At 46.8% G+C, this 15501-nt stretch overlaps 2 protein-coding genes across 5 annotated transcripts in view; one reads left to right on the forward strand and one right to left on the reverse strand.

The window, feature by feature from the left end:
- Nucleotides 1-3917, forward strand: part of JAM3 (junctional adhesion molecule 3) — an 84995-nt gene extending 81078 nt beyond the window's left edge. The window contains exons 7-9 of one of the 2 annotated variants that reach the window (XM_529458.9): nt 732-861; nt 949-1003; nt 1307-3917. In XM_529458.9, coding sequence (XP_529458.4) covers nt 732-861; nt 949-1003; nt 1307-1342 — 221 coding nt within the window. In that variant the 3' untranslated portion in view covers nt 1343-3917. The remainder of the gene's footprint in view (nt 1-731; nt 862-948; nt 1004-1306) is intronic. The other variant, XM_054662869.2, reaches the window with a different exon arrangement.
- A 696-nt stretch (nt 3918-4613) lies between these two features.
- NCAPD3 (non-SMC condensin II complex subunit D3) overlaps nt 4614-15501 on the reverse strand; it is a 71387-nt gene continuing 60499 nt past the window's right edge. For all 3 annotated transcript variants that reach the window (XM_063784611.1, XM_024347492.3, XM_016922330.4), the window contains 8 exons: nt 13893-14003; nt 11997-12179; nt 10435-10601; nt 10034-10173; nt 9124-9201; nt 5464-5538; nt 5315-5375; nt 4614-5227 (listed from right to left, as the gene is read on the reverse strand). In XM_063784611.1, coding sequence (XP_063640681.1) covers nt 5119-5227; nt 5315-5375; nt 5464-5538; nt 9124-9201; nt 10034-10173; nt 10435-10601; nt 11997-12179; nt 13893-14003 — 924 coding nt within the window. In that variant the 3' untranslated portion in view covers nt 4614-5118. The remainder of the gene's footprint in view (nt 5228-5314; nt 5376-5463; nt 5539-9123; nt 9202-10033; nt 10174-10434; nt 10602-11996; nt 12180-13892; nt 14004-15501) is intronic.

The raw sequence follows: 15501 nt of genomic DNA on the forward strand, positions 1-15501 counted from the left end.
GAGAACCAATACACTAGGATAAAGGAGATTTTTTAAAACTTCCAAGTTACTTGGCTCTTGTTGATAAATTCCCTGCATAGTTTTCCATGTGTTGCTTGCTTGAAGGAACGGCTGCCAGAGCCCCATATGAAAGTGACCCAGTGCCTTTGCCCAGTGTATAGACATGAGAAAAGGGTTCCAGGGAGTTTCCTCTCAGAGGGCTTATAGATCGGAGGTCAGGCAGCTGGCAGAGACAAAGCTCTAGTTCTTACCTAGGATTCTTTACTTGTTTGTTTGTTTTTTGAGACGGATTCTTTAAGGCTTGAAACTACCTTTCTTCCCCGCAGCAATCTGCAACAAAGGGAGGCCCTGGAAATTAGGGATTCTTTTCTTCCTGGGATCCTGGCTCCTAATCTTGTCCTCATAACCATTTCCTCCATAAGTAATCTCAGGCATTCAGCCAGAGGATTTTTAAGCCTACAGTGCCAAACCCACTTTAATACACTTTTCAGTGCGACTGCATTTCAACTGTAGAAGTCTCAGTGCTTTTCACATGTGAAGTTAGGAGTTATGGTGTCCTATATGTTCTAGGCTAGAAGGATTGTAAGTGTTCTCTCTTCTAGCTGGGGTAGGCCTGAGGGGTCAGGGGGCAAGTGGGTTTGGGGTGAAGGAAGGAGGCACAGCAGGGCCAGGGCCTTTTTAAATAACAGATAGTGTGTATCATGGCTTCCACCAAACCTCCTTTTCTTCAGATGACCTGAACATTGGCGGAATTATTGGGGGGGTTCTGGTTGTCCTTGCTGTACTGGCCCTGATCACGTTGGGCATCTGCTGTGCATACAGACGTGGCTACTTCATCAACAATAAACAGGATGGAGAAAGGTGAGCCTGCCTTATGTGAAAAAAGGGAAGTTCAAGCTGGCAATAATATAACAACCCTGTTGCTAAACTGCTCTCTTCTCCTCACAGTTACAAGAACCCAGGGAAACCAGATGGAGTTAACTACATCCGCACTGACGAGGAGGTAATCATTTAGTAAACCTGGAAACCTAGGTGTACCCAGCAGGGAAAACAACATTCCTCCTTGGAAACCACACAGGTCTCCTGGGAAGATTTCTGAGTGATTGTGCAGCTCCTGAGCTCCTCAGCCCCTTCACAGTAACACACACACACACACTAATGGGATTTGTGCTTTGCAAGCGCTAGTGATGGTACTTTTTAAGAATGATTATTCCATTTGTATTTAGCCCATGTTAGACTTACTCCGTGTTTTTCCCTTCTTGCCACCAGGCCCCTTGATGGCTCTAACTGTGTGTTGGCTTTGCAGGGCGACTTCAGACACAAGTCATCGTTTGTGATCTGAGACCCGCGGTGTGGCTGAGAGCGCACAGAGCGCACGTGCACATACCTCTGCTAGAAACTCCTGTCAAGGCAGCGAGAGCTGATGCACTCGGACAGAGCTAGACACTCATTCAGAAGCTTTTCGTTTTGGCCAAAGTTGACCACTACTCTTCTTACTCTAACAAGCCACATGAATAGAAGAATTTTCCTCAAGATGGACCCGGTAAATATAACCACAAGGAAGCGAAACTGGGTGCGTTCACTGAGTTGGGTTCCTAATCTGTTTCTGGCCTGATTCCCGCATGAGTATTAGGGTGATCTTAAAGAGTTTGCTCACGTAAACGCCCCTGTGCTGGGCCCTGTGAAGCCAGCATGTTCACCACTGGTGGTTCAGCAGCCACGACAGCACCATGTGAGATGGCGAGGTGGCTGGACAGCACCAGCAGCGCATCCCGGCGGGAACCCAGAAAAGGCTTCTTAACGCAGCAGCCTTACTTCATCGGCCCACAGACACCACTGCAGTTTCTTCTTAAAGGCTCTGCTGATCGGTGTTGCAGTGTCCATTGTGGAGAAGCTTTTTGGATCAGCATTTTGTAAAAACCACCAAAATCAGGAAGGTAAATTGGTTGCTAGAAGAGGGATCTTGCCTGAGGAACCCTGCTTGTCCAACAGGGTGTCAGGATTTAAGGAAAACCTTCGTCTTAGGCTGAGTCTGAAATGGTACTGAAATATGCTTTTCTATCGGTCTTGTTTATTTTATAAAATTTTACATCTAAATTTTTGCTAAGGATGTATTTTGATTATTGAAAAGAAAATTTCTATTTAAACTGTAAATATATTGTCATACAATGTTAAATAACCTATTTTTTTAAAAAAGTTCAACTTAAGGTAGAAGTTCCAAGCTACTAGTGTTAAATTGGAAAATATCAATAATTAAGAGTATTTTACCCAAGGAATCCTCTCATGGAAGCTTACTGCGATGTTCCTTTTCTCACACAAGTTTTAGCCTTTTTCACAAGGGAACTTATACTGTCTACACATCAGACCATAGTTGCTTAGGAAACCTTTAAAAATTCCAGTTGAGCAATGTTGAAATCAGTTTGCATCTCTTCAAAAGAAACCTCTCAGGTTAGCTTTGAACTGCCTCTTCCTGAGATGACTAGGACAGTCTGTACCCAGAGGCCACCCAGAAGCCCTCAGATGTACATACACAGACGCCAGTCAGCTCCTGGGGTTGCGCCAGGCGCCCCCGCTCTAGCTCACTGTTGCCTCGCTGTCTGCCAGGAGGCCCTGCCATCGTTGGGCCCTGGCAGTGGCTGTGTCCCAGTGAGCTTTACTCACGTGGCCCTTGCTTCATCCAGCACAGCTCTCAGGTGGGCACTGCAGGGACACTGGTGTCTTCCATGTAGCGTCCCAGCTTTGGGCTCCTGTAACAGACCTCTTTTTGGTTATGGATGGCTCACAAAATAGAGCCCCCAATGCTATTTTTTTTTTAAGTTTGTTTAATTATTTGTTAAGACTACCTAAGGCCAAAGGCAATTGTGAAATCAAGTCTGTCAAGTACAATAACATTTTTAAAAGAAAATGGATCCCACTGTTCCTCTTTGCCACAGAGAAAGCACCCAGACGCCACAGGCTCTGTCGCATTTCAAAACAAACCATGATGGAGTGGCGGCCAGTCCAGCCTTTTAAAGAACGTCAGGTGGAGCAGCCAGGTGAAAGGCCTGGCAGGGAGGAAAGTGAAACGCCTGAATCAAAAGCAGTTTTCTAATTTTGACTTTAAATTTTTCATCCGCCGGAGACACTGCTCCCATTTGTGGGGGGACATTAGCAACATCACTCAGAAGCCTGTGTTCTTCAAGAGCAGGTGTTCTCAGCCTCACATGCCCTGCCATGCTGGACTCAGGACTGAAGTGCTGTAAAGCAAGGAGCTGCTGAGAAGGAGCACTCCACTGTGTGCCTGGAGAACGGCTCTCACTACTCACCTTGTCTTTCAGCTTCCAGTGTCTTCGGTTTTTTATACTTTGACAGCTTTTTTTTAATTGCATACATGAGACTGTGTTGACTTTTTTTAGTTATGTGAAACACTTTGCCGCAGGCCGCCTGGCAGAGGCAGGAAATGCTCCAGCAGTGGCTCAGTGCTCCCTGGTGTCTGCTGCATGGCATCCTGGATGCTTAGCATGCAAGTTCCCTCCATCATTGCCACCTTGGTAGAGAGGGATGGCTCCCCACCCTCAGCGTTGGGGATTCACGCTCCAGCCTCCTTCTTGGTTGTCATAGTGATAGGGTAGCCTTATTGCCCCCTCTTCTTATACCCTAAAACCTTCTACACTAGTGCCATGGGAACCAGGTCTGAAAAAGTAGAGAGAAGTGGAAGTAGAGTCTGGGAAGTAGCTGCCTATAACTGAGACTAGACGGAAAAGGAATACTCGTGTATTTTAAGATATGAATGTGACTCAAGACTCGAGGCCGATACGAGGCTGTGATTCTGCCTTTGGATGGATGTTGCTGTACATAGATATTACAGACTTGTACTAACACACCTGTAATTTGGTATTTGTTTAACCTCATTTATAAAAGCTTCAAAAAAACCCAAACATTGCTTCATTCTTTGTTATTTGCTCTTACGTTGGGTTTGTCTCTTCTTCCTAGCATTTCAGTGGTTAGGCAGGCACACTAAAAATGCTATCAATCACCCATCCACCAGGGAAGTCAGTGCTGGGCAGGAGGTCAGCCTGTGCTCAAGAGCAGTGCTGCGCCTCTCCGCCACCGAGCCCACCTGTGCTGCGGTTCCCACTTGGGATAGCAGTGGGCAGATCTCAGTGGCATCCCATCCCCCAAACCAACCAACGCACATCATCACTTTGTACTTTTGCTTTTGTAATACTGGGATTAAAAAACAAACCAACTGCATTTCTTTCTGGATATTCTTGAACAAAAATAGCGTTCAGTTTACCCACTAGTGCTAACAGAAGAGACTCAAGCTGTTCCCCCATCATGGGAGCAGCCCTTAACAGAGGGCTGCACAAATCGGCAGTGCTGCTCTGGGGAAGGCTGCAGAGCCATTTTTTCCCAAGAAGGGATGCTGTTCATGTCTGTTAGGGAAAGCACACCGCCTCTGCGTGGGCACAGATGAACTGCCCTTCAAGACAATCAATCAATCATCTTTTTTCTAATAGGAAAGAAAGATTTGGTTTCATTCCTCTAACAAACATGCTTTATGTAAAATTAAAATGATTACCAATAAGAGCTCTGTTCTAAAAACAGAAAAATCCTATTGACTACTGGAAGGCTGTATTTATGCTAAACCTTTATTACTTTTAGAAAGCTGTACACTTTTTTAAAAAATTTGCACTTATAAATAATAGAAAAAATATTAGAATCAAAATTTCGTCATTACAGATGGGAAAATATGTACTATAAGGAATTCAAGTTAACAGAGGCTTGATTTATATAAAAGAAAGCTGCAGTTTTAAAGTTGTGTTCCTTAAAGACCAGATTATAGCTTATCTGAATGGGCTTGACACTTTCAAATGGAATAAAGTTACAATATTAAACAGATTAGGCTTAGGGTAAGAAAATCTAAATCTGGCACATCTCTATTATTTGACAGTGTTTAACCATATACATCATACAGAATAGAAGGTGAGTGCCAGGCCCCTGAGGAGGAGCTCTCGTGTTCCACAGCAAAGTGCTGCCCAAGGACTGCGGGAAGTGATCCAGCTGCTTTCACACGGAGGACACAAGACTGCTTCCTCAAGGGCTCCTGCCTGCCTGGACACTGGTGGGAGGCGCTGTTTAGTTGGCTGTTTTCAGAGGGGTCTTTCGGAGGGACCTCCTGCTGCAGGCTGGAGTGTCTTTATTCCTGGCGGGAGACCGCACATTCCACTGCTGAGGCTGTGGGGGCCTAGGGAAAGGACATGTGCAGTCATTCTGGAACTCAGAAAAACCCTGACAAAAACATCCACCTCAAAAGGAACACTGCTAAACTTACGGTTTATCAGGCAGTGATAAACATAAGATGTCATTTCCTTGACTCCGGCCTTCAATTTTCTCTAAAAGGGAGTCAAACAAACACATTCAGCTTTCCCAGAACCTCAAAGGCAGTGCATCTATCAGCCCAGAAGGACACCAAGAACTTGCCTTTGGCTGACGACGGAGTCCGTGGTGTCCCGATGTAACTGACCCCTGCTCCAAACGTGACATCACTGATGCTCTCTGCATAAAGAGGAGACACCGAGTGAAAGCTGCGTGGTCTATCGGAGGTTTCTGTTCTAGTTGTCCGTGGGACGTAGGCACGGTGTCCACATCAGTGTCCCAGCGGCGGCCCTCAGACCTCCACTGGACCCTGTCCCAGGGCCTGGCAGTGTTGAGGGCCCCTCCTGGGGATGCTCCTTTCCGTCTCTCTGACCCCCTTCTCTGACCGCAGCCCTCCTTAGGCACTTGGCTGGCACCTGGGCCTCACTGTTCACGCCTCCGGCTTCCCTCCCACCGTCTTCCATCATTGCCCCTGTCCCGGTGACCGCCCTGTCCCACTTACTACACTTCCTACTGTGGCTCACCCAGATTCCCCGAGGACACTTCAACTCCTTGCCTCTGCACCTCCACGCGTGCCTGCTGGTTTCCAGCCAGTGACTGGAGCATGCGCGCTGGAAATGTGGCACCGTGAGCAGCTCCTCCACATGGAATCAGCAGCCAAGTCCTGTCCCTTCTACCTCAAGTCGCCGCCTCATCCTGTCCCGTCGTGCCACACTGGGAGCGGCTCAGTCCACCTCACCCCTCACCCTTGATTTTTCATGGCACCTACCCGCAATGAACCCCCTCCAGTTTGCCCTCAGGAACAGGAGAACACAGTTGAGGAGCAGATTCCACCGCAGCTTGGGTGTGAATTCTGGCTCAGTGTCTCACCAGCTGTGTGAGCTGCTCTGAGACCCTCAGGTTTCTTCATCTCTTAAGTGGGTATAAAAACATAGCTACCTCATTGGGGGGCTGCCAGGACTACACGAGGTTATCTACGTTGAGTGCTTAGCATGGTGCTGGCTGCGAGGGCAGTGCTCAAGACATATTAGCAGCCACTGTCATTTATTAACAGTATCATCCCTGCATCACTGGAGTTATGTTTCATCAAGAAGCTGGTAAATTTACTGCCCTGCTTCAAGACACCTCGATCGCTGTGTTCCTAGGAGAGCCTGAAGTCCACCCTCAGTCTCAGCTGGTCCCAAGCTGCCTTTACAGACTCACCTGTTATGCTCAGGTCCACACGTGCACACACACGTCCACCCTCCTGCGTCCTCTTCCTCAGCAGGCCCTGTCTGCACATTATGCTTCTCTGCCCCCCCCCCCGCCCCCACCCCATCTGCCTACACACGCCACCCTGTCTTGGAGGCCCGGGTGGTGCAGCCTCGCCCCTCCTGGGTGGTGCTGTACCCAGTGCATAAGCTGCCACCAGCACACTCCCGGGAACAGCACGGGCTGGGCAGCTGCTTGCTGGTACCACTGAACCTGCTGCCTTTCTGCAAGCACATGCGAGGAGGCAGCTTCAGAGCGCTCCCCGTTCTCCACGTGGTGTCTTGAGTACGGACTGTGTCTTCCCATTTACAGTTCAAAGCTCATCAGCGCACTGCAGCTGAGTACCTGATGGCTACTTGAGTGTCACTAACAGACGATGGTAGAGAATTCCTCATCACTGCTAGATCTGCTTATTCTGTTTCTGTGAAGTCTCTCCTTGTGCTGTCACATGAAATTCCCTTCCTGACACACACACTGCTCTTCCTGTTTGGAAGCCCATATGTGCTCCAGGAAATTAGTCTCCCATCTTTACAGAAGCCCGGGTGCGGGGGCTCTGACGTCCCCCATGCACTGTGCGTAGAATCGAAGGCAGCAGCGTCTGTGCCACCCGAATGGTAACAGTAACAGGGACTTGCTAAAACCGCCACAGATTTTTAGTTAAAATCCTAGCTCTGAAAATTGACTAATTTTCATTTCCATTTAGCAAAGCCACTGTGAATTGGTGCTGAACTGGGTGGCATCTTTCCTGCCAGCTTTGAAGAGCTGAGACACTTCCTGACAGTCACCCCCACCTAAACTAAAAGTTGCCAAAAGAATCTGGACGTATAAACCACAGAGAAAACAGAACTGAGTGCTTTTAAACTATCTAACAGTTCTCCCAGGAAGGAGAGCTAATAGGAGACCTCCAGGCATTTCTTCCTGGTTCAGTATAAAGAGAGACGGACAGAGACTGCATCAACAGGATGTCCAAGAGCCTGGAGCAAGAACAAGTACTCTACCAACTCAATGACACCGGGCGCCTGATTTCCAGCACAAAGCGTGGCTCCACACAGGCAGATGAGGGCGGCATGAACCCTCCACGCCAGGCTGCCCTGTGGAGAAACACGAGCTGCTAGGAAACAACCCAACACTGACATCAGGGACTCAGGATGAGCACAACGAAAATGAGATGCATTCTCCCCGTTTCTTCAGCATATGGCACCTCACTGCCAAAATAGAAGCTCTTGGCACTCCTGAGCCAGGAACATCGAACACACAGCAAGCTCTAACACACAGAACATCGCACCTGTCCACGACGCAGGATCCCAAATTACCCACTGCCTTTAATGACAAATGCCGTCATGATTTGGTTGTCGTCTGAGGGTGGGGGTGGGATAAACTCCCTTCAAAGGGGGACTTGGATGAAAATTACCTCTAACCTGTTAACTATTCTAAGAGATCACAGCATCAGTGTGACAGAACCAAACAAGCAAGTAGCTAGAATACAGCAGGTGCTCCACACACGTGAGCTGACTGAAGCAGTGACTAAACGAACGGCAGGACACCTTGCTGCTCTGTTACCAGGAAGAGCACCTTAGCACGCTCTCATCTTCCCCTGCAGTCAGGACTAGGAGACAGGCTGGAGAAGGGCATAAGAGTTGGGACCAGAAGGCCTGGGCTCAGCGCCCAGCTCTGCCCTCCCAGAAGTCTCCGGGAGGAGATCTCTGACACCTCCCAGGTTCCAGGCACTGTGGTCTGTGGAAACAGTGAGGAGCGGAATGGCCAGGGACGAGCAGGGCTGGATGCAGCTTGCTGAGGGCACTGCACAGCCGGGCGCAGAGCGAGGGGCACACAGGGACACGGCGGCAGGGCCTAGCCACTACTCCACAGATTTGGGACAGGAAGCATTTCTTCTTCCTGTAAGAGTTTTCTCAAAATAATGGTTTTTATGAGGTTTGAGACAATATGAAGCTATCAAACAAGATAATAGGAAAAGAATACTCGACTCTCCTCACTCACCTCTGTTTTGAAATCAAAGGAAAAGCACAAACAGTAGGAAAAAACATGGAGGGGAATGAGACACAGGCTCCGAGCAGGGGTCCCCGGGTCTCTGGTCTTGGCAGTTGCAGAGCGTGCATGGTACCTGCTGGTGCTGACGTCTGCCCGCCCTGGGAGCAGGCCCACCCAGCAGCGCCCAGTGCACCCGGACAGCCCAGAGACACGGAGGGCCGCCTCCAGAAGGCACCACTGGGTCAGTCACCCGACCTACCTGTGCCTCAACGGCATTGTCTGCCCCGCGGGCCACTGTGGTGTTTGACTGACTGAATGTAACGACACTGGAACAACATACTCGGTCAGTGCTCATGGATCAAGCGACCGTGGTCACTGTGAAATACTCCACCTCAGCAATGCACTCATGGTTCTGACCATCAGAACTATCCTGCACCGGAAGGAGTTTTACTACGACTGTAGCAAACACATCACGAATGCACGAGAGACTGAGGAGAAGCCCACGTGTTCCGATCAGTTACTCACTCTCGGGGGTGCTGATGGCCCGCTTGGTCACGTGCTCAATCTCGCCATTCGACTCTTGCTCCAAACTGTATGAAGACACTAGAACAGAAAAGGTGCTGCTGTCCAGAAATACCCCCAAACAATAACGAAGAGCAAAACAACCACATGAGAAAACATATCTGCAAGACGTAAAGTCAAAATCACTAGTGTTTACAATTTTCTTATAAAGAGGCAATTCAGGAAGAAATACAAATAAATGATAAACATGAGAAAAAATGTCCATTCTCATTAGGATTCAAAAAAATAAAAGAGTCTAACTTGGCATGAGTGATACAGGACAGTTTGACACTATCCAAAGTTTTTAAATATCCATGGCCTTTGACTGCTGGGAATTAATCCCAAGGATTACATACATACAAGGCTATATGTACAAGGATGTTTACTGTGACAGTATTTATATGAAAAAATTGAAAATCAACATTTCAAAGAACAGGATAGTAATAAATCAGTTATTTCCACAGCCACAATGCTATAAAGCCACTGAAAGCAAAGGTTGGAAAGAAAAGTTCATGGAAGCTGTCTACTACATCTACTACATCTGACTTAAGAATGCAGGGAAACAGGTCATAAAACAATGCACGCACAGATCACAATTCCATAAACAAAACAAAACACGTGCGTGTAAGAGGAACAGAATAGCTGGAGGAAGGAATGCCTCACTGCTATGGGTGAGTTTCATATTTCACTCTATTTTCCAAATCTCCTAGAATAAATATGCATTGTTTTACTACCCACGATCCTAAAAGCCCAATTAACGTTATTTGTTTTAAAGATAAGAAAACACACCGCTTTGAAAGGAATAAGAAGTAGCTTGTTCTGTGTTTTCATCTGTAAATGCTCTACTGTGCCTGGCACCAAACGTAAGGCTTACCCTGACTGCACGTTTTTTCTGGGCTTCCAGAACTTAAAGTGAAAGGCAGCACTCCTAAGCTCCGACTCCGATGCCTGCTCTTTGACTCCACGGCTTTCTTGACAGAATTCAGGATTGCAATGGTGCTCAGGGACATGGGCCTGTGGAGAAGAGCCACAGCCGCTGCCTTTCTCACTGCAGACCACTGCAGAGGTGACAGTGCTGCACTGTGTCCCCGCGTGCCTCCTCACTGGCGCATCCCTCACCACCCTCATTCAAACCTCCCAGGGCACAGTGTGGAGCGGGGTGGCAGGCCAGACAATGACAATGACTTTCCTGCCCACGCTTGGGAATGGCAGGGACGCCTCTGAGAACATCGCCACAGAGAACCAGCCCTGATGTGGCCTCCAGGGGCTCTTTACCTGGCTTTGGGCAGCAACCTCTGCAATGGCCCTGTTTCAGGTGTAGGAGATGATACTGCTACATGGCCAGCACTTGCCCTGGGTGTGCAGGGCTGGCTCACGGCAGGTGACATGGCGGGGTTTTCTTGGCCAGCAGGAACTGGCACTGTTTCTAAACACAGGGCAACCTGGTAGAGAAGATAAAGAGTATGTACATTCTAATACTTTTTAAGTTTTCAAAAACGGATATATGATAGTTGTACATGGTTGGGGGTCCATATGAGATTCTGATACATGTGAACAACGTAATGATCAAATCACGGTAATTGGCATCTCCATCACCTCAAACGTGAGTATCTTTTCTTTGTGTTGGGAACATTCCAATTCTTCTATGTACTTTGAAATATACAGTAAATTGTTAAACTGTAATATCTCCACTGTACTGAATACTAGAACTTATTTCTTCTATCTAACTGTATTTTGGTACCCATTAACCAACTTCTCTTCATCCCCCTTCTCCCACCCCTTCCCAGCCTCTGGTAATCACCAAAAATCCACTCTCTAACTCCGTGAGATCAACCTTTTCGGCTCACATATATGAATGAGAACATACAATCTTTGTCTTTCTGTGTTTGGCTTATTTCACTTAATATAATGTCTCCAAGTTCATCCATGTTGCAACAGATGACAAGATTTCACTTTTTATAGATGAAAAGTACTCCACGGTATATATGCACAACATTTTCTTTACCATTCATCCACTGATGGACATTTGTTTCCAAATTTTGCTATTGTGAACAGTGCTGCAATAAACATGGGAGGGCAGGTATGTCTTCGACATCCTGATTTCCTTTCTTTTGACTATACGGTCAGCAGCGAGGCTGCTGGCTCATATGGTACCTCTACTTTTAGTTTTCTGGAACCTCTATACTGTTCTCCATAGTGGCTGTTCTACTTTCCATCCCTACCAACAGTGGACAAGCCATTCCCTTTCTCCATTTTAACACTTTATTGGAACAGAATCTTCACGTACTATGAGCAAGTCCGTAAGTAATGCACTTTGAAGCCATATCAACCCTGGGTAAGTTAAGTTTCCTTTTCAGAAACAATACTATGAGGAAGCTGCCACTTGTAGATGCTGTGGCATGACAGAAGAGAAAAAGGAGTATGCTACGTTGTGCTCACTGGTCTTTCCTACAAGAGATCTGCCTGCATTCCTCAGGACGGTGAGCGACAGCTACTCCTGGAAATGGCCATGTGCCGGTCTGCTCTAAAGAGGGAGTGCTGGGGGAAGATGCGGACACACTGACGCACCCTGGCAGACCTAGGATCTATAGTCACCAGCTACTGCTGCTGCCAGCTCGCTTCCTGCACCACGCCCTCATGGAAGGGAGGTCTGGAGCACAGTAAATCCATCACAGACAGAAAGGCACGAGGGAGTGGCCAACAAGCAGCACTCTCGAGGCCTTCGGGCTGACTAACCTCTGATGACGGAGATCTTGAGAGGTGCCAGACAAACGACAGACTGGTAGCAGACAGCAGACTGGACTGTCTGGTCACAGTGCAGTGGGCCCCACACCTACCTGTGCCACAGGTGCCACCTCAGCACCTCCAGCCGTCCCGGCCACATCTGCATGTTTTGCTAGCTCCTGCTCCTGGACCAGCTGTTCCTGGTACTTCTTCATGTCATACTCAAGCTCTGACGCCAGCTGTTTGTCAACTGCAAAGAAGTCCTTGAGCTCATCTCGGTAATCCTGCATCACCTCCTGAAACAGAGCCAGGAGCATCCTTTCATGTTTTCTTGAATAAAAACGTAAAGCCCTAAACCCCCACGACACACCTTCGCCTGTGTAACAAACCTGCACATCCTGCACATGTACCCCTGAACGCAAAATAAAAGTTAAGAAAGAAAAAAGCCCCCCAAGTCATGTTGCTTGATAAATCATAGGAACAATAGGACTGACATTACTGAAAGCAGATGATTTCCATTCCAGTAACTAACAGGTACAATGGTATATTTGGAGCAAACACCACTGGCCACACAAGCAGAAAAATATGTGAGTAACTAACAGTTCTCTCTCTTAGGAAGCATCCTGGCTATCTGGCAGTTAATGGGCAATCTCTCCCAGGTTCCCAATGGGAGAAAGACATGCTCAGACACAGCCTCTGGAGCAAGTCCCAGGATGCATGGATCTAAAAGCTGCTCATCTGTCTACATTAGCCTCCCCATTGGCTCTCAGGGGATTCCAACTAAGGCTCAAATCCCATCTTTGTGTCTTCTTCTGAAGATTTTACAGAAAACCTTTTCTCATACCTAGGGAAAAACATTCTTAGGTCTTAAAGAGGGGTGCCAGGGGCAAGACCACTTTGCTAAGAGAAAGAATCATTCCACCTAACAGTAATAGGGAGAAAAAGACACTGCAGTTCCAACTGGGAGGGAAGTCTCAACAAAGAGAAGGAATCCATGCACTTTTCCAGCTGCCACTAGGAGTGGGTTCCACAGGCCAATGAAGAGACTCCCTCAAGCTACTGACAACAAGCAACGTGTGGCCATCCTCTGTGTGTGCGCTCACAAGCAGGAGGAAGGCTTATTTTTCTTAAGTGTTTAAGTAGTCTATGTAGGATCAAAGCTCTGTTTTTTTTTTTTTTTTTTTTTTCCTTTCTAGGGTCTAAAGTCAGGCAATAAATACAAGAATATTTGGAAGTTTTTATTTTTATCATACAATGAGACTATCTTTCCTACCTTGGCTTCCTAGTATAAAAAGCTATTTGAAAATTTATAATCAATGTAATTTTTGTTGAGGCCTTTATTGGAAAAAAAATTGTAGCATTTTTTTGAGGAAGAAAAACACATAATGTGAACAGAGCTATAACTGCTGAATTAAAGAAAAACTATGTTGCATTTATTTCTTAGTAAAAGATTTTGCAAGAAAGGTCTGAGGCCCCACTTAGGTCTGCCCTGCAAGTCAACACATCCTGGGTTTGCTCCGACTGAGCTCCTCATGGTCCCCTTGCTTGACAAAGAATTCAGCCCGGTGATGGCAGCTCCCAAGGCAGCTCCTGCAGGGCAGTTATTTCCTGACCTTGTGAATCTGAGTCAGTGCAACAGATATGCACCCTGGAATCAAACCCGAAGACTCACTTTCACCTTACCCCCAAGCAGCATGAACGAAGATGACTGTGTTCTTGACCCCAGCTGGGAAAGTTTTCCAGATGGACTTGAACTCCATTAAGGGAAGACTTGCTTGGCACAGTGGGCCGGCTCTTCACGGCCCTGGCTGCACATCCAAGGGAAAGAGCGGCTTTGGTGGAACCCACAGCCAACCCCTAGCTCCACAGCAGTTACCAAGGTAATGTTGGGTTTGCAGAATTTGGGGTTCTAATCATTCACGGATTGCCTGCACCGTCATAACTGGCAGAAGATCCTAAGTAATGAACTGGTAGGACAACAACCACAAAAGCACAGGCTCCACCCTTACCCTGAGATAGTGCATGAGTTCCCGCAAAGCTGGGATCTTATTTTTCTCCAGCACAGTCTTCAGGGAGATGATAATTGGAATAATATTTTCTATGAAATTCCTCTTCTGAACCTGGTAACACAAACAAAGACATGTTTTAGATGTATGAACTTCTGAAAGACAAAGGCCTCTCCTTGATCTAGTTCTTTAAGTAGAGCCACCCTACCACACTATGTAAGTTTATTTTTGCTTTTCATTATGATACTGGATGTAGAGGACCTCTGCTTTTCTCTGGGAGACTTTGTAAGCATTACCTCAAAACACTCTGAAGGCTTTGTAAGATAGGGTGGGGACAAATACTACTCATATATTCTAAATGGGGAAAAAGAATTAGAAACATGTTGAGTAGCTTTTGACAAAAGCCCCAAATCTCCACAGAAGACCCTGAGGGACCTTGGCTCTTGCTCCACCTTCAGTCCTCAATTCAACACCCTCCCCTTGGAACAGAAGTCAGCTCATTCTGGCTACCCAGAGGGACACTTCGTATTCCTGCTGGTGAAGGGACAATGGTCTAAAAATGGCTAAGCATGAAGACAGCCAGCTCCGTCTCTCTCTCTGTGTACACATCTACAAAATACTATGAATTTATATATATAGCACCTGATTTGACCAAGTCTTCACACTTTACCTTGAATGATCACTAACCACAAATATTCTCCAGTGAATCTCTTTAAATTAAAAAAAAAGCACTATAGTAGCCCACATATGCAAGATTTATCCTCCTGAAGCTGAAAGTACTCTTTTCCTTCTCATTTAAAGTCACTAGTGTAGGTTTCTTCCTTGTAAACCACTCATTTCTAAATAGTCTTATCAGAGTTCCTGAAACAGGAGGACAACAAGTAGAGAAATAAGCAATTTAATAAACCCAGATGTGAGCAGATGTTATGTTCAGGAATAGTCTTAAGAAGTGGCTTCCATGCATTCACTTGACAAGTATTATCAAGCACCTTCTCTGTCCAGGCAAAGAGCTAACCCTCTGAGGATGCAAAATGAAGCTAAGCATCCCTGCCCTCCAGCTGCTTCTAGACAGTGTGTGTCTCAAGGGAAGAGGTGTTAAGTGGCAGGGTGTTAGGGAATTTAGGTATGGAGATGGGATGCCTAAGGAGTGCATGGCCATCTGAGGGATGATCCTGAGGATGTGTGGAGAAGGGAGGATGGGTGGGTGAGGGCGCTGCAGACTTTAGACCCAGAGGCAAGAGCACACGAGCAGGGGGCAGCTCGCAGCTGAGGTGCAGATGGCAATGTGAAGTGGAGAGGTTAGAGGTGAGGATGGAGGGAGGTATGGGAAAGGTGGAAGGCACACCAGAAGTTCTTGTTTACCTTGAAAAAGAAGAATCAGGGTTTATTCAGAAGATGATAGGAAGCCGCCAGCATAGTTTTTAAAGATCTCACTAGTGAAGTATAACATATGTAATAATTTACCCATTTTAAACAAACAGTTCCATGAGCTTTGACAAAAGTCTATATGGAATAACCAGCACTACAGACCACTCACCATCTATCACCCAAAAGCTTCCTGCCACCCCTCACAGTCAACCTGCCTTTAGTCTGTTTCAGATATAATAAAATG

This window comes from Pan troglodytes, chromosome 9 (assembly GCF_028858775.2).
Source record: "Pan troglodytes isolate AG18354 chromosome 9, NHGRI_mPanTro3-v2.0_pri, whole genome shotgun sequence".
Taxonomy (NCBI): Eukaryota; Metazoa; Chordata; class Mammalia; order Primates; family Hominidae; genus Pan; species Pan troglodytes.